The sequence below is a fragment of the Phyllostomus discolor genome, chromosome 5, assembly GCF_004126475.2.
Source record: "Phyllostomus discolor isolate MPI-MPIP mPhyDis1 chromosome 5, mPhyDis1.pri.v3, whole genome shotgun sequence".
NCBI lineage: Eukaryota > Metazoa > Chordata > Mammalia > Chiroptera > Phyllostomidae > Phyllostomus > Phyllostomus discolor.
Genome location: NC_040907.2, coordinates 12,057,990 through 12,076,573, shown reverse-complemented (window position 1 = coordinate 12,076,573; position 18,584 = coordinate 12,057,990). Strand labels below are relative to the sequence as shown.

The 18,584-nt window shown below is 52.2% G+C and overlaps 1 protein-coding gene across 1 annotated transcript; it reads right to left on the bottom strand.

Annotated features, from left to right (window-relative positions):
- Window positions 1-3,984: 3,984 nt before the first annotated feature.
- On the bottom strand, window positions 3,985-13,193 carry PLA2G2F (phospholipase A2 group IIF). The gene is made up of 5 exons (XM_036025422.1): window positions 12,977-13,193; window positions 12,230-12,279; window positions 8,792-8,936; window positions 7,749-7,858; window positions 3,985-5,720 (listed from the first exon to the last, which is right to left on the bottom strand). The coding sequence occupies exons 1-5, from the start codon at window positions 13,090-13,092 to the stop codon at window positions 5,323-5,325; spliced, it is 819 nt and encodes a 272-aa protein (XP_035881315.1). The 5' UTR covers window positions 13,093-13,193; the 3' UTR covers window positions 3,985-5,322.
- Window positions 13,194-18,584: the final 5,391 nt, after the last annotated feature.

Below are 18,584 nucleotides of genomic sequence, written 5' to 3'. Positions count from 1 at the left end.
AGTAGCAGTAGCAGACCCCGGGCATGGGCGCGGGGAGGCAACGAGCAGACCCAGTGAGGCGAGCAAGGCAGCTGGCTGTCCATAGTCACACATTCGCCCGCAGATAAACCAGGTGAAAATGGGCAACGAGACAGACTGTGCAACCCAGGGCTCCAGCGCCAGGAAATAAAGCCTCAAAACACCGATTGAAAACACCTGTGGGGGTTGAGGTGCAGGGAGAGACTCCCAGCCTCACAGGAGAGTTTGTTGGAGAGACCCACAGGGTCCTAGAATGTACACAAGCGCACCCACCCAGGAACCAGCACCAGAAGGGTCCGATTTGCTTGTGGGAAGTGGCAGACAGGACTGAAATCCAACAGAGAGTGGAGCAAGCACCATTGTTCCCTCTCTGACCCTGCCCCCACACACAGCGTCACAACCCAGAGACTGGGTTGCCCCACCCTGGTGAACACCTAAGGCTCCACCCCTCATACATAACAGGTGAGACCAGACCAAAAAGAAAAAAAAAAGGCTCAAACGGAAGGAGTCAAAGCGTCAGAGCCAATACTTTTAAGCAACCAAGAGACAACCAACCTATCAGATGCACAGTTCAAAACACTGGTGATCAGGATGCTCACAGAATTGGTTTAATTTGGTTGCAAATTAGATGAAAAAATGAAGGCTACACTAAGTGAAATGAAGAAAAATGCACAGGAAACCAATAGTGATGGAAAGAAAACTGGGTCTCAAATCAATGGAGTGGACCAGAAGGAAGAAAAAAACATACAATCAGAAAAGAATGAAGAAACAAGAATTCAAAAAAATGAAGAGAAGCTTAGAAACCTCCAGGACATCTTGAAACATTCCAACATCCAAATTATAGGGGTACCAGAAGGAAAAGAGGAAGAGCAACAAGTGGAAAAGTTATTTGAATGAATAATAAAGGAGAACTTCCCTAATCTGGCAAAGGAAATAGACTTCCAGGAAGTCCAGGAAGCTCAGAGAGTCCCAAAGAAATTGGAACCAAGGAGGAACACACCAAGGCACATCATAATTACATTACCCAAGGTTAAAATGAAGGAGAGAATTCTAGAAGCTTCAAGAGGTAAGGGCACAGTCACCTACAAAGGAGTTCCCATCAGACTGTCAGCTGATTTCTCAAAAGAGACCTTACAGGCAAGAAGGAGCTGGAAAGAAGTATTCCAAGTCATGAAAGGCAAGGGCCTACATCCCAGATTGCTCTATCCAGCAAAGCTATCATTTAGAATGGAAGGGCAGATAAAGCACTTCTCACATAAGGCCAAGTTAAAGGAGTTCATCATCACCAAACCCTTATTTTATGAAATGTTAAAGGGACTTATCTAAGAAAAAGAGGATAAAAAACATGTATAGTAAAATGACAGCAAACTCACAATTATTAACAACCACACCTAAAACAAAACAAAAAGAAACTAAGCAAACAACTAGAAATGGAGAACACATGGAGGGTTAGCAACAGGGGAGTGGGAGGAGGAGAGAGGAGGAAAAGGTACAGAGAAAAAGTAGCATAGATGGTAGGGAGAAAATAGACAGGGGGAGGGCAAGAATAGTATGGGAATGTAGAAGCCAAAGAACTTATGACACATGGACACGAACTAAAGGGGAGGAATGAGGGGGGGGGTTGTGCAGGGGGGAGGAGAGTGAAGAGGGGAAGTGAGACAACTGTAATAGCATAATCAATAAAATATATTTTTTAAAAACGATAAAAGGAAAAAGAGGTCCTTAAATCCAAAAAAAAAATTAGAACATTCAAGAATAAGAAATGTTCCAGGCAAAGTGTTCCAAGCAACCATCCTTCATTGATTAGTGCAATCTTGTGGAATTAATTTTTGTTCTGCTTGATCTTGGGTTAACAGTTTTATGAACCCATCAGCATCTCTATTAGTTCTGGAAATCCTTGCTCAGTCCAGTGATGCAATCTCAAAGTTTTCAATGTCTTCAGAAACCTATCCTTTCCATGGGTCTTGGAAATAGTCTTTTTTTTTTATTTATTTTCAGAGAGGGAAGGGAGGGAAAAAGAGAGAGAGAGAGAGAAACATCAATGTGTGGTTGCTGGGGGCTGTGGCCTGCAACCCAGCCATGCACCCTGACTGGGAATCAAACCTGCGACACTTTGATTCGCAGCCCACACTCAATCCACTGAGCTATGCCATCCAGGGCTGAAATAGTCCTTTTTGATGAAGACTAAGCATTCTGGCTACTTTCAGAAAAGCATCAGAGAAAATAACTACCTGTAAATGACAAAACACTTACACCGGCCATGCTTAAAGATCTGTTGAGACAATGCAATTGACAAGGAACTGTACTTGTGCCCGTAGAATACAGTATATTCAGATAATAACTGGAATCATGACCAATAACTGTGAACCAGGACATTTCATGGACAGCAAGGCCACTGACAAAGTTCTATGAACTTCATACAATTTTTAAAATACTTACACATATAAACATAACTTAGAGAAGGTGAAATAACCCCTTCTTATTTGACGCCTGTCATGTAATTTAACATGTCAAATAAACCAGGTTATTCTTAGCATCTCTCTTTTTACAAGGTGAGAGAACAAATCTTTTGAGATTTTCCAGGGCCCTCTGAAAGGCCAGTTTGAGATCAAGATTTCATTTAAGATTTGATTTGGGAAAAGCAAACCTGTCAAAAGTGTAAAAACAAAAAGAAACCAAAATATCCTTGGCTCTTTTAAAAGTGAGAATTCTGGGCTGTCTTAAAAAATCGATGACACAACGAATGTAAGCCCAGGTGAAACTCAGACTCTTCCCTTTCCCGGGCAGTTTGCTCAAAGGGTAAAGAAAAATCCTTTACAATCTCTTGTCAAGAGCAGGCCAGTAATCCAGGAAAACGTTGCTGTTTTAACAGAGAAAACCTAATCTGCATTTGCATTGATACACTGTCGGGCTCATTTTTAAAAACCTTATAAATAAATCAATTCAGTCTTAGCCACCTTGACTGCACGTGAATTTTCCCCACAAATCCTTTACAACTTTCTATATTCAGTAAAAGGTATCCTTGTCCTATGGTTTTCTCTTTTTCATTCTGTCACATTTCTTAAACAACTTCTCAACAGCAACTGTAAACCAAAGTCACTCACCTATTTTAAAATACAAAAACGTATGTTACGTTCTTTCCATACAGAATTTTTGTCTCCATCCCCACAATTCTTAGCAGTTTTGTTTACACGTGTCTAACAGCATCCTTAACCCTCAGTGACCTTACTTTCCAGGGGGACCCAGGAAGTAGGCAACTGTGAGCTGTCTGCCACATAGCGACATTCTACAGCAAATCAGCAAATTTTATCAATATACCGTCTCACAACTTCTGAAAACATATGCTTCCTCTACTACAACTTTTTATGCTTATGAAGAGACCCAAATTTATATTTCTACCCCTTATAAAAAGAAGCCAAAAGGATATAAGCCTGAACTTGCACTTAGTAATTAATGTTTCAGTAGTTTTTCATCTTAGAAATGATCCACTCGGTGGACGGAGGGATGAGGCGGTAGAGGTGGGAAGGGGCTCCTACCAACAGGTTCCTGGGAACCGGCGGGAAGACCAAAGGTTAGGAGGAGCCAGGAAGGGGGAGGGCTTACAGGAGCCTGTTTCTGGAGGTCTCCGTTTCCACGGAAGTCCGTGAAATTCCAAAGTCAGCAGGGGTGTGAGAAGCAGGGTTTCAGGTGTCTGGGAAATTCATCTGGGAGGAGCAGAATCAAGTAGAGAGAAGAGAGAAGAAGCTCTCCAAAGAGCCAGGAAACATTTTTCAGCCTGGAGAGTTGGGGAGTGAATCCCTGCTCAAAAGAAAGAGCTGGGAAGAAGGACTCCTAGCCCAGCAGGCACTCCGCAGACAAAGCTGCCTGGAACTCGAATCCAGCTTCAGAGAGCGTACTCAGGGCCTCGGGAATCAAAGCCTGTCGTCTCGAGCTTCAGGGGCCAGGCATCTGCAGCGCTGTCTCGGGAGTCGGACCCCAGTCCATCAGACAGAGGCTTCCGAGGCGCACACTTGGGGTCCTGGGTGAGAGGTCCAGGGCCCAATGATGCATCAGACATAATCTGAGCCGTGACACCATGACCGTTAGAAAGCCAGATGCTGGACAGTAGTTTAATTGGTAGAAACGGATTTTATTCAAGACTATTGCAACAGGGGCCAGTATAGAACAGGGCTCAATTCTTAACAGGACAATTACAGATCCTTGTTTTTCTCAAGTGGGGATTTATAGCCGAGAGGAGCAGAGAGTTGGTTGCTAAACTGACCTAGTAGGATTCTCACTGAAGGCAGGCCGGGGTGGGGTGGTGAGACATGGCCTGTGGGGGCGGGGCGGATGTGGAATTTGGTCAGATGTGGAGGGTGGCTGGGGATTCTCACTACCAGTACCCGGCAGCATTCTTGCTAAAACTGCTGATGCTGAGATGGGCCTGGAAACCCAACGGTTGGTCAGAGGTCTCAAGGAGCCCAACTAAAGTTTGGTCAAGGAGGGCCTCCTTGTCAGCGCAGCCCTGAGAGCAACGCGAAGCAAGCGCAACCCCTTGCTCAGGCCCGAGCCCTGCACACCTCACTAACTTGGAAGGAGCTCTAAGGGAGGAGGGAGGCTCCAGAGTACAGGAACAAGGAGCCCCTTCCTCAGAAAACGTGGCCCTTGCTCCCCCTCTCCCCCTTCAGAGACTCCGGATACCCCAGCCAGTGCCACACGTCTGGTCTAGACCTCTGACCCTCACCTTGTCTTTGCTTCTCCCACCTCCTCTCCACCCTCCCTGCTCCCCGCAGGCTGCTCCCTCCCTCCTGCCTCCCTGAATCTTCCGTACAGCTTCCCACCTGGGCTTTAATGTCCCTGTTCACCCAGCTGGGTCCCAGCCTTCAGCCCTTCTTCGCCCGGGGCCTAAGGCCTTTCCACCCACTGGCCCAGCTGCTGCGTGGGGGGAGGCGCAGGGGAAGAGGCTGAGGGCCAGGCCCTGTCTTCTCCCGTGTTTGTCCGGGGCCCAGGGGTCTGAGGCCTCTCTCTCAGACCTTGTCTTCCATATTCGGAAGGGACCCCAACTAGCCACACGTTCCCTGCCAAGTTCAGGACCAACAGCAGGGCACAGCCATGCCCAGGGCTGACCTGGAGGAGCCGGGTGGCCACAGTCAGGGCCCAGGCCTTCCTGAGTCCTCTGGGGGCCAGCCTTGCCGGAGAGCTCCAGGGAGGAGGTGGCAGGGTAGCCCACAGGCTCTTGATCCATCCCCACCTCTACCTGCTCCACGTGTCTGGTCCCCAGAGCAGGAACTGCCACCCCTCTTCTCTGTCAGAGCCCAGCGGATGCTAGGGCAATGAGAGGGGTGCTGGGGAGGTCGGGCCGCAGGGTGCAGGAGGTGCTGAGGAAGTCGAGCCACAGGGTGCAGGGGGTGCCAAGGAGGTGGGGCTGCAGGGTGCAGGAGGTGCTGAGGAAGTTGAGCCGCAGGGTGCAGGGGGTGCCGAGGAAGTGGGGCCACAGGGTGCAGGGGATGCCTGGGAGGTGGAGTTGCAGGGTGCACGGGGTGTTAAGGAGGTAGGGCTCCCCCGGGGCTGCTCATAGATGCTGCAGTTGGGGGTGGCGCCCTGGCAGTAGATATTGAGGTAGTTGCGATGCTTCTCGTTGTAATTATGCTTCTGGAAGCACAGAGTCACACTCTTGTCACACTCACAGGTCTGCCTGTCGCAATCCGTCAGGTTGAGATCTCCTATGGGGAGGGGAGTGCATGCGCTTTGAGGGTCCAGCGGTCCCAGGGCTGGCCTCTCCAGCACCACAGGCAGGCCCACCCCAGGCCTGCGGGTGGTGAATCTCTGGGCCAGCCCAGCCCCCTGTAGCTCTGCTGTGTGCTAGACTCGGAGACCCACTCAATGACTCGGAGACCCATGTCATTGCACTGTTGAGAAACTGAGGCCCAGAAGGGGGTGGGGTTTACCTAAGTCACCCAGCAAGCCCAAGGCAGAGCTGGGACAGGAGCTCAGGTGCTGGGAACTCACCCTCCCTCCCCTGTCTGTTACTTTGTACCACCCCGGGCCTCCTCTCATCAGTCACAGAGCCACAGAATGCCCACCCCGGAGGGGGTCCGTGGCAAGGATCCAGTGAGGAAAACACCTGTAAAGAGCTTAGCTTAGTGCCTCCCACAGAGGAAACACTTAGCACGCGGCACCTGCTGCTGTGCACATCAGCCTCCAGAAATCATGGATCCCAACAGTTCCCAGCCGTAGCTGTGCATTAGAATCAGCTGGGAGGCTGGTTAACCAGACGGCCCACCCCCACCCCTGGAGCTTGAGTCTCAGTAGGTCAGGGTGGGGCCTGATCATCTGCATTTCTAGCCAGTGCCTGGGTGGTGCTGAGGTCGCAGGTGGGGGAACACCCTTTGAGAACCACCCACTAGTCAATGGTTTGCAAATACTTCAACCAAATGAAAGTCTTTGCAGAAGGCTAATACAGCAATTGCTGAGAGAGAAGGCTTCCTAAGCTCTCATATAAACAGCAGCTGGACCACTCAGGGGCCACCCCCCTCCCCCACAGCCCCTCTCACAGCAGCTGCCCCTTGCCCCCCAGGAATTCCAGAAGCCATTGCAGAAACCATTGCTTGGGTTTTAATGGAGGGACACCCCCCTCTCTCAAGCCAGCCCCTCCACCCCACATTTGAACAGCTGAATCGGAGGGCCTGCACAGAGCCCTGAGCTCCCAAGGGCCCCAGATGTGCCCAGTTCCCCCCAGACTCTTTCCCAGAGAACAGGAGACTTGAGTCTCTTTGCAAAGCTGGGGTTGCTGGTGAGCTGTGTGTGAGGGACAAGGAGCAGAGCCTGGTTCAGACAGAAGACGAAGGAAGCCCCAGGCTGCCCACAGCACTGGACCAGGGGGTAACTGCTGCCCCAGGGAGGGGCACTGAAGGGGAGGCAGGGCAGGGACACCTGGGCCACTAGCCTGGGTGCCACACCCCTTCACTGGGGAAAAGCCATTGGAGGGTCCAATGCAAAGGTGGGAACTCCACCAGGCAGGCCTGGGTCCAATAGCTTGAATTCTGGAAAAACGGAGGGTCCTGGGATGGGGCCACCTTCTGGTGGGGTCCCATCCGTGACAGAACTGGAAGGGAACCCGTCTGCTCTGGTCCGCACTCCTTCCTGTACCGATGGGGAGGCTGAGGCCAGGTAGGGAAGGGCCCCGCCCGGGGCTCCGTGACGAGGAGATGCCGGCAGAGCCCGGACGAACCCACGTCCCCGGAGTCCCAGGCCAGCGTGGCACACAGCTTCACAGCCACCTGAGGACCCGGTGGACAGCAGAGACTCCAGGCCCCACCCCGGCTCACTGCATCAGAATCGCTCTCTCCCCGGGACTGGTTCAGGCTTGGAGATCAGAACATACCAGGGACCCGTGCCAGAGCCACGAGGAGGGTTGTTAGGCTTCCCAAACAAACAAACACAAACAAGAGGCCTGGTTCATTTGAATTTCAGACAAATACGTTTAGTGGAAGCACGCCCCAACTGTTGCACGGGACATACTTATGCAAATTCTTCACTGTATACTAACACTAATTGATTTCATGTTAGCATTTAAGTTTAGTATAATTAGAACCCATGCAACATTTGGGACATACTTATGTGTAAACACGCTTCATGGTTGATCTGAAATTCAAATGTAACTGACGTCCTCTATTTCATCTGGCAGCCCCGCCCGCATGCGCACAGGGCCCCAGCACTGGCTGCGGGCAGAGGTCAGGGGAGGGACTCACTGCAGATGATGGTGGAGTTGTTCTCGATGGTGTACTGGTAGTGGTCCACGTAGGTGTGGCAGCCCTGGTCGAAGAGCTTCTGGTAGCAGCAGTCGTGGGCGTGGCAGCACCTGGGGGCGGGCAGAGGAGAGCAGGCCCGCAGAGCCAGGCTCGGCTCGGATCCTACCCTCAGAGACCCTGACCATCCATCTGCTCTATTGCCTCACTGCTCAGACCTTCAGACTGAGGCCCAGAGAGGGCTAGCTCCTTGTCTGAGGTCACACGCCAGGCAGAGCTGGCCGGTGCCCTGGGTCCTTGTCCACAGTTCTGCCTCTTTGTCCTGTGCCCAGGGGTCCCGCATTCCCCCTTGGAGCCCCCGCTACAGCTGTGGTCAGGCGGTCCAGCCACCCGGTCAGGGTGGAAGGGAGGGCTAGGGTTACAGACGGACTGTGTGCAGCGGCCAGTACCCCGCTGCCCCTGACGGCCAGGAAAGACAAGGGTCTGAAGGGCCGAGCTGGGGGTGGGGGACAGGAGGCCAGTGTGCTGTGGCTGTTCCTGTCCCCTCTGGTGGAGGGAAAACAATTAGCCAATGTGTATTTATGTAGCTCCCGGGGATACTGGACTTAGTGCTGGCTGCCTTCGGGGAGAGAGCAGCAGAAGGGAAGCCAGGGCCTCTGGGAACCCCTGTCTGACGGAGGAAGTCGCTACAACCTTGTCCTCCAGGGCCTCCAGTCCGGGGGGCAGGGGCCACAGCCCTCACCTCTGGCAGGCGGGAGCTGTGTGACTGCTGCTCTCGTGGGCTTGGGGCAGATCAAAGGTTCCTTCCTGGCAAGCGTGGGAGCTCAGGTGCCTCCAAGCCCGGGACCCGGGAGATGGACAATAGAGATTGTCCGAGATGGTAGGAGAGGACACGGGTCAAAGGGCAGGCTCATCATCACTAACTCATCAAACAAGCCTCGTGCTTTGGGGAAAGGGCCCTCTCCCATCTCTCGAAGACGCGCATCAGTCGGACCGGCTCTGCCCCCACCCTGTCCTGACAGCAGCCCAGGCCTGCTGGAACCTACCAGTCCACTTCATCCATGGGCTGGCCGCCGCCCCCCAGCCCACAGTAGCAGCCGTAGCCCACGAAGGACAGGATGGCACTTTTCCCAGTGATGGCTTCCACCATGGACTTCAGGTTGAACAGGCTGCCGTGCGCCACGGGCAGGACTGCAAGAGAGCCGGGGGGATGCCGTGAGCGGCCTGCCCTGTGGGACGGCTGTCCTCCCCACACCCAGGGCCAGGGGGCTAGGGGCCAGCGGGCGGGCAGAACGGGAGGAAGGGAGCAAGGCACAGAGCACTGAGTGTGGTGCGTTGCCCACCTTCTTACGTGGAGCCCCATGGCCCTGAGAAAATAACAGCAGTTACTATGGTGCCAAGGACTTCTCTGCGCCAGGGGGTCCAGAGGGTGCTGTCCTGGGCGCTTTCCTGGGCATTAACTCATCGAGTGCTCTCTGCAGCCCTACGAGGGGCTATTGTGGGGTAGCTGTCCCGTTTTACAGATGAGGACACTGCGGTCCAGAGCACTTAGTGAGCACATGGAAAAGCGGTGGAGACAGAACTGGGACCCAGGCAGTGAGAGCCCAAAGCTCAATGGTCCTGGGAAACTGTAAGGGGCTTTGCACATGGCCGTGCTCTTCTGGATACCGGGGTTTGATTCTGGGCCCTCCCTGGCTTGGCCTGGCTCCTGTGCCCCCCACAGGGGCTGGTACATCTCAGGATAAATCCAGAGACAGCTGGGTGCCCTGGTCATTCAGGGATGACACACACACATGCACACACACACACTCACACACACACACTCCTTTCTCTCTGTCAAAGCCGCACAGGAAGCAATAGGGCAATGACCCTTCCTGTACCAGCAAAATCAGCTTCGCGGCATCTGGCAGCCCGCCCACCCACCCCCTCCCAGCCGCCCTGCCTGCTGGGCTCCTGGCTGGTGCTGCCTCCACATTTCCTCCCTTTCCTCCCAGCTCACCCCAGAGTCAGCACCAAGCCCTCCGCTTAGGTCCTCACCTGGGTGCAGCTGCCCCCTCCCCCACGCAGGCAGGAGAGCTGCTCTATCCCCATTTTATGGAGGAGCACACCAAGCCTCCGAACAGCGCAGGTCATACAGCCTGGAGGTGGCAGAGCCCAGACAGGATCCCAGACTTTTGTGTCCCGGAGCTGTGATGCCACCACCAAGAAGGGCAGCTCCTGCCCGCCTTCCCCACCCTGGCTCCTCCAGCTGGGCCCGGGGTTGGGTGCCTGGAGCAGCACCCTGCCCCTGTGCTCGCCACACTCCCCACCCCGCTGTACCGCCCGATACAGGAAATGCACCAGGAGAGGGAGGAGTCAAGAATTTCAGAAACCGGATGTTGGATGGGATCCCAAAGGCCACAATTACTTCCTTCCTGAGACGTGGTTGTCCCACATTGCTAGTGACGGGAAACTCACCACCTCAACGTGCCTTAGTCAGCCAATCAGACAGACTGGGGCCCATAGCTACCGCTCCCTGGGGCTCCGTGTTCCCATCTGTAGAATGGGAACAACAGTACTGACCTCCTGGAATCCCTGGGGCCAGCACACGCCAGACCACCAGATGCTCACTCCCCACACAGCACCCGCCAGCTCCTGGCTGGACCCGCCCGCTCCCTCAGAGAGCTGATGTTGGGAGTCCTGCTCTGCCTGGGTCTCCCTGAGTGTCCGCTCTGCGATCTTCATCGTTACAGAGAATAAGGAGCAAACAGGAGAGGACATGGGGAAGAGGTGGGGAGAAGTGACAGGCAACTTTAAGAGGATGGTTAGGAGCCGTGTCAGTGTCTACCCTGGGGCCCTGGGGCAGGGAGAGAGAGGACCCTGCATCCTGTGGGCCTGAGCCTCTTTCCTGAGCTGCACAGGGATTTGGTGGCGATGGCCATTGAAAGGCTGGGACAGGTACCTGGGGACATTAGTTCTCCCTCCCCCTCCCCACCGCCTCTCTGCTGGCTTCTTGGTGCAGGGGAAAAATGTGTGTGCCAGCAGCTTCGGAGTCAGACGGACTGGGTTTGCAAACAGGTTTCTCCATTAACACTGTGAGGTCTGGGCAGGTTGCATAACCTCTTCCACCTCCATTCCTAAATCTGACGACAGCCGATGACGACATTCTCCTGCAGGCACCCTGTGCAGAGACCCAGGAGGTCCTGGCCCCCTACCCCCACCCACCCTCTAGTCGTTAACCCCCGTGGGGGCTGGGGGAGGTGCGTCTTTCATCCCCAGGGTGCACCCCGTAAGAGAAGAAGAGTGAGAAACTCACCGGCCCACACAAAGTGTGGACACAAACACAGACATAAACACACCCACCTCGTCCTCTCCTTCACACCCTGCGCACTTATACACACACTGGCATGCAAACACACCCATGTGCACTTCATGCACACAGACGCACACTCTCACAGTCGCCAACCCCACACACTCATATGCAGGGTTGCCCGCAAACACCTCACACACTCGGGCACGACGTATACATCTCACACTCATACACACACTCACATATCACAAATACACTCCCAGGCAGCACGCAGTGAATCCGTGGCCACGGCCACGTCCGCATTCACACTCCAAGTGGAAGATGTGAAGTCTTCATCCAGTCAGGCTGACGGCTCTGTCCCTGGCCCGGGGTTTAGGCTGAACTCAAGCGTTTATTTTCTAAATAACAGGTTACTTTGCCTGAATGCAACCAACAATTTCTCTTTCCAGCTGCTTTTAGCCTTATTTTGTTTCTGGTGTTTCTTGTCCTCAGAGCAGGCTGTGTCTAGGAGACAGGTAACAGGCTGGGTAGGAAGCCAGCAGAAGGCTCAGTCCATTTTCCACCAGCCTCAGGCCCCTGCCACCGGAACTCCTGGATGTGTGGGGGGTCGATCTGTGTCCCCAATCCTTACGCCCGGGGTTACCACCCTGGGTAAGAAGTCCCCAGATCTGTCGCATTGTCGTTTTATTAGCTCACGCAGACACCTCTGCTCCGCACACACCACACACAGATATACACACCCCTGTGCTCATGCACACCCTCTAGACACACACAACTCAATGCACACACACTCACACGTTTTACTGATGCGTGCTATGCACAGGGTCACCACACACACAGACTGTATATTCTCACACAAACTATCAGCTTGTCTACACGTACACACGTACACAAACACACGCTCCTATGTACACACACGCCTAGGTTTGACAGGGTGCCCAGACGCCCAGCACACTCCGCCACTTTACGATGCTTGCTCAGCTCTGGGCCCTGCCTCTTGAGGCTTGTAAATGCCAACTGCTCGTGGCGTGTTTACAGGTGGTGGAGAAATGAACAGCCCCAGAGAGAGGGCGAGGCCTGACAGGGGCATTGGAGGCCAAGGACAGGCCCAAGGTCTTGCTGCTGGTCAGCGGGAGGGGAACTAAGCCCAATGGGGATGGGGAGAAGGAGGCATCTCCCCGGAGCCTTTACTCACGGCTGCCGGCCAGGATGGCGATGGCGAAGAGCTTCATAGCCAGGCTAGACCTGGGAGAGGAAGAAAACCCAGGTCCTGAGCGGGGCCGTGCCGCCTCCCTACAGTTCCGGGCCCGCGGCTCCCTCCTGGGCCTCATTATCACGACAGGTATCCTCAGTGCTGTCCCTTGATAACCCGGATGACATGGGTGCTCTGGTTCCTGCTGCCCCATCCCTGTGATTACCACCTCCAGGAAGATCTGAGCACCTCCTACCTGCCCTGCACCTCCTGCAGGCACAGCCCCCAGACCGGCAGAGCCAGGAGGCAGCAGCAGGAGCCTGCTTCCCTTCTGCCCTGAGCAGGAGTCAGCTTTCAAGACAGGCAGCTCGCTGCCTCGTGGGGGTCCGACCACTGTCGCAGATCAGAACCAGCCCTCTTGCATACTTGCACCAGTAAGTCACACTGGGTCTTGCCCTCGGGGCTGGAACCGAGAGACCGGGGGCCCTGGGTTCTAGTCCCAACTCTGCTTCTAAAATGCTGTGTGACTTTGGATAGACTTCTTAGCCTCTCTGGGCCTCAGTGGCCTCATGCGGATTGACTAGATGATCTGTAAGGCCCTTCTAGTGCTGATAGAGCAGTGACTTTTCTCAGCCATCACTCAGACTCAGAGCTCTCCTTCCCGGAGAAATGGGTTCAAGGAGCCAGTTCCCCGCCTCCATCCCTGCTCCTGTCCTGGGAGACCTCCATCCCGGGGGAGCGGGCACGTACCTGGAGGTCCTCGAAGAAAAAGAGGCCCTGAGATTTGAACCCCTCCATCCAGAGGGGTGTCTAACCAGCACCTTCTTCCTGAACCCTTTGGGGTTGGCCTGCGCCCCATCTGCCATGTCTTGGGTTCTGGGGGGCCAGCGACATAGGGCTCCAAAGCTCTGCAATCTGCTCCAAAGGCTCTGGGGAGTAGGCCCCAGCTTCTCGCTGCCACCTACACTGGCAGGGTAGTGCCAGGGCAGTGCCCGTGGGCAGGAGGCCAGTGACACATGCCCTAGAAAAAGGAGGCTCCACCCCTTCCCTCCCACCACCACTGCCACTGCCCCGCCCACAGATGCCACAGCTGGTGAAGTCCCCACCTGGGGGTGCTCTGGCCCACGAAGGGTGCGGGCTTATGCACCTGACTGGAAGTTGGCCCCTCCCCATGCATCCGAAAGAAAGTTAGTCCAAAGTCCTCTCTATTCCCATCTGAAAAGGACATTAAAGTTATTCAATGACACTTGCTAAAGGACTGTGGGGCAGACTTGACTCAAGGGGGGCGTTGCAATAGGTGTAGGGACAACTGCAGTGGGGTCCCACTTTGGGGAAGGGAGATTGAACTCAACTCCAAATACAGCAAGGAGAAGCAGGAATTTCTAGCCAAGGAGGAGATGGGGGGTCAGTGGGTGGGAAATACTAAGAGGAACCATCAGGGCTGGGGGATGCTGGCTGAAGGTGGGCCAGGGCGATCAGATGTCACAGGGGAGGAAGGGGGGGGCGGGACCCCATCAGGTAGGTGCTGCAGATGGTCAGGTACTGAGGATGGGGTCCTGGCTGAGCTAACTTAACAGGGTTCTTCCTGAAACTGGGCAGTACAAAGACAGACACGGGGGCCCAAAAGTCAAAGCCCAGGCGGAGGGGAAGCCCGCGTGGAATTCGGTGGAGAAAAGGATCTTCCTGAGGGTCCCCACGTGGCTAGACGCCGTCCGTAAGGGTCCCCTCCACATCTGCACGCGTGTGGGCGCCCTCATCTGGCTCAGACAGGAGGGGCACGGACTCACGCCTCTGGCAGGAAGCCCTCCACTCGCATGTGGAGGGTGAACCTGCCTGACCACTGGCATGTGGCCCCCCGCCCCTCGTGCTGAGCAGACCCCTGACCTCCATGCTAGATCCACTAGGAGCCCCCTCCCCACCAAGTCTGACAACCAATGTCTCCAGACACCACAGATGTGCTTCTGGGTGGGAGCCCAGTGGCCTGGGCGTCGGTGCCACGTGCCTCTTGTTAGGGGGTGGCATGTGTGGGGAAAGGACGGTCAGCAGAGAAGCAGAGGGACCTGGAGCTTGGGGAGCCCCTGGAGGCTGGCTCAGTCCCACTGTGGGGCTCTGAGCCCAGCACCCCCACAGCGTGGCTCTGAGACCCTGGCCTCTGTGTCCCCAGCTGGAGACTGGCTGTCACCAGGCTTCACTAAGACAGGACTGTGTGAGCAGGTGGCGGTGTCATGCTGTGTGTGCACAGGGTAGGTGCTCAGGGAGGGACCCGAACATTACCGGCCAAGGCTCTGTCTCCAGTCTTGAAGTGAACTGGGGTAGGGGAGGGGAGAACAAGATCTAGGGGAGAATTAAAACTCCAAATAATCCCCCGCCTTCACATTGGCCAGCACCTTCTTCCTGAAGGACCTTCTCTCCTAAGGTCCCCAAAGTTGCTGACAAGCCTTCTCTTCCTACTTGGGACTCTCCAGCACCAGTTGGCCAGCAGGTGCCACATGTCACCCCCCCTCTTCCTAGTCCCTGTCCTTCCTCTGCTCAACTTCCTCTCCATGGGTCCAGGCCCTTCTCTTTCCCAGAAGTTCTAGAAAAAACCCCTGCATCCGATCACACACGCCTCCCTGGAAAGGCATTCATCAGCCCTTCCTTATTCCCTTGGAGGTAGGTACGTGGCTGTGTTTTGGTGTGCGGATCTTGGAAATTCGCTGAGGCTGGGCATCCCGGGAAACAGAGGACATTACTTCCTCCAAAGCCCGGGGGGTTTCCCAGGGGACAGGACCTGCCTCGCCAGGCTGGGCGCTCCCTGAGGACTGCAGACGGTGGGAGGAGAAGGCTGGGTCCTGCCTTCACTTGCCTGCACAAAGCTTGGTTCAGTTTTTGCTTGGATTTTGCATATGCTTCATAATGATATCACAACACCCCCGAGGAGGAAGAGCTAAGAAGGAAGGCTCAGCACAGTCCGCACATGGAAGGTACAGTCCCTGCCCTATAGATAACCCAGAGCCACTTAGATCTATGCCAAGGAGGCCACAACAGGGGTGGGGGACCCCCTGTGGGCCTCCCAACAGCCCCGTTGCCATGCTCTCCTCTGGCATTCCCACTGGCTGTGCTGGTTGGGCTGGTCTGCGGAAGGCAAGCCCCCGAGGTGGGGGGTGGGGCGGGGGTCAGCTCTTCCCTCTCCCCACCCTCCCCCTCCCAAGCACAGAGCGCTCAGCACCAGAAGTCAATAATAATAAACGGGTTGACCCAGTAATTCCACTCGGGAACTGTAAACCAAGAAGCCAACCGGAGTTATTCCCAGAGATGGATGACAAAGTCACCGATGGTGGTGTTTCATGTCATGCACCCCCCAAATCGGGAGACACTTCGCCGGGGGGGGGGGGAGAGTTGAGCAAGTGAGTAACCACTCATTCATAACCATGTTTTAAAAAATGGATGATATGAAATGCAAAACCCTGGATATGAAGGGTAATAGCAATTTCGTAAGAGCAAAAAGGAGGGGGCTTGAAGGGGTTGATGAGCACGCGTATACAAACTATCAGGAAGGGTCAACAGCAAAACACTGGTAATAGTTATTTTTAGGCAGTGGAATAACTGATGGTTTTACTTTATTACTTGTCATTTTCTGTATTGAATGTAAGACAATACCAACAACTAAGATGGAATGCTCAATTTCATTGAAAGACATAAACTCACTCAACTCACTCGACTGGAAATAGCTCTATATCTATTGAAGTAATTGAATATGTTGTTAAAACCTTCTCATAAATAAACTCCTGGTCCAGGTGGCTTCACTGGCGAATTCAGCCCAATGGCTAGGGAAGAAATAATGCCAACTGCATTAAACTGCTAGGGCTGCCATAACAATACACCACAGACATTAAGCTCCCCAGGGCTTAAACAACAGACATTTATTTCCTCACAGTTCCGGAGGCTGGAAGTCCAAGGTCAAGGTGCTGGCAGGTTTGGTTTCCCTTTGAAGCCTCTCTGCTTGGCTTGCCGATGGCCACCTTCTCACTGCCCTCACATGGTCTCTCCTCTGTGCATGCACGTGCTTCTCATCTCTTTGTGAGTCCAGATTTTCTCTTATAAAGACACCAGGCAGATTAGATTAGGGCTCACACCAATCGTTTCATCTTAACTTACTCACTTCTGTAAAGCCCTTTCTCCAAGTACATGAGACACAAGGGGCTGGGGCTTCGATATATGAATTTCTAGAGGGCACAGTTCAGCTTATAACACCCATTTCTTCTGAAATATTTAAGTGGAGGAAATGCTTCCACATTCATTCCATAAAGGCATAATGATTCCGATACCCAAGCCAGATAAAGATATTACAAGAAAACTGCAGGCTAATACCCCTCATGAACATAGAAGCAAAAATTCTTTTTTTTAAAGATTTTATTTATTTTTAGAGAGGGAAGGGAGGAAGAGAGAGAGAGAGAGAAACATCAATGTGTGGTTGCTGGGGGTCCTGCAACCTAGGCATGTGCCCTGACTGGGAATCGAACCTACAATGCCTGGTTCGCAGCCCACGCTCAATCCACTGAGCTACGCCAGCCAGGGCCAAAAATTCTTAATAAAAATGTTAACCAAAAAAAAAAATCTCATCATACGGGTGTGGGCAAAAGTAGGTTTACAGCTGTGAGTACATGAAACACAGAGTTTATTCTTATTTTAGTATTTACTTATTAACCGTTGTATTATTTATTATTATTATTATTATTATTATTATTAACCTACTTTTGCCCACACCTGTAGAGGAAAAGGAAAGTATACCATGACCAAGTTTGGCTGTCCCAGGAATAAAAGTTGGCTTTACATGAAAAATCAATCAATATAATGTACCACATTAATAAAGTAAGAAGAAAGACATGTAATTATTTTAATAAGCGCAAAAACTCCATTTGACAAAGTCTGACATCTGTTTCTGATTAAAAAACAAAACAAACAAAATGCCAGCAAACCGAGAGAGAAGGGCACATCCTCAGTTTGAAAAAGGGCGTCTACCAAAGAACCTGCAGCTAACTTCATACTTAACAGTGAAGGGCTGATTGCTTCCCCCCTCAGATTAGGAATAAAATGAAGATATCTACTCTCACTACTCCTATTTAGCATTTTATCCAGTGCAATAAGGCAAGAAAAGAAATAAAGGGCATTCAGATTAGAAAGGAAGAGTTAGATCATTTCTATATTGACATATACAAAAGAGTCCATGCAAAGTATCCTGTAGAACATCAAAAAAAGCTATTAGAATTAAGAACTGAGTATAGCAAGGTTGCAGGGTATAAGATGAAAGTACAAGAAAATTACACTTCTACTTACTAGTGATAAACAACTGGAAATTGAAAAAATACATTTACAATGATACCAAAAACATGAAATATTTAGGACCAAAATGTATGGAAGACTTGTGCAGTGAAAACTCTAAAGTGATCCTCAGAGAAATGAAAAAAAGACTGAAATATTAATGCAGGGATGTACCATGTTCGAGAATCAGAAGACTAAATATTGAGATGTCGAGTCTCCTCGTTTGCTCTGTAGAGTCGATGCACTCTCAATCACTAATAGGCTTTTCTTGTAGAAATTCACAAGTTGATCCTAAAACCATATGGAAATGAAAAGGACCTAGAATATCCAATCAACTTGAAAAAGAGGAAAAAGGATTTATACTACCTGATTTGAAGACTTATAAATTTACTGTAATCAAGGCAGTATGGATTGGTATGGAGACAGGCAAATAGATTAATGAAACAGGCTGCATGGTCCAGAGAGAGAGAGAGAGAGAGATTTTTATTTTGACAAAGGAACAAATGCCATTCCAAGGAGGAGGAATAGTTTTCCCACAATGGTGCTAGAACAATTAGCTATGAATATGAAAAGAAATGAAGAAAAGAGACAAGAAGAAGAAGAGGAGAAGGAAAGGGGGAGGGGCGGGAGAGGGGGAGGGGAAGAGAGAAGAGGAGAGCAGGTAAGGAAAGGAAGGAAGAAAAGAAAAAAGAATTTTGATCCATACCTGTTACCATACACAGAAATTCATCAGAATGAGTCACAGTTCAACAAAGGTGCCAAGACAATTCAACAGGGAAGGGAATCTTTAACAAATGGTGCTGAAACCACTGGATATACACATGCAAAAGAATGAAGCTGGATCCCTTCCTCACACCGTACGCCAAGGGTAATTCAAGATGACTGACAGACTGCATGTACGGTTAACACTATACAGCTCTTAGAAGAAAACGGGGGAACAAATCTCTGTGATCTTGGGCTAGGCAATGGTTCCCCAGATACTGTAACAAAAGCACTAGTGACCCCCCCCCCGCACTCAAAAAGATAAGTTGAACTCCATCAAAATTAAAAACTTTTC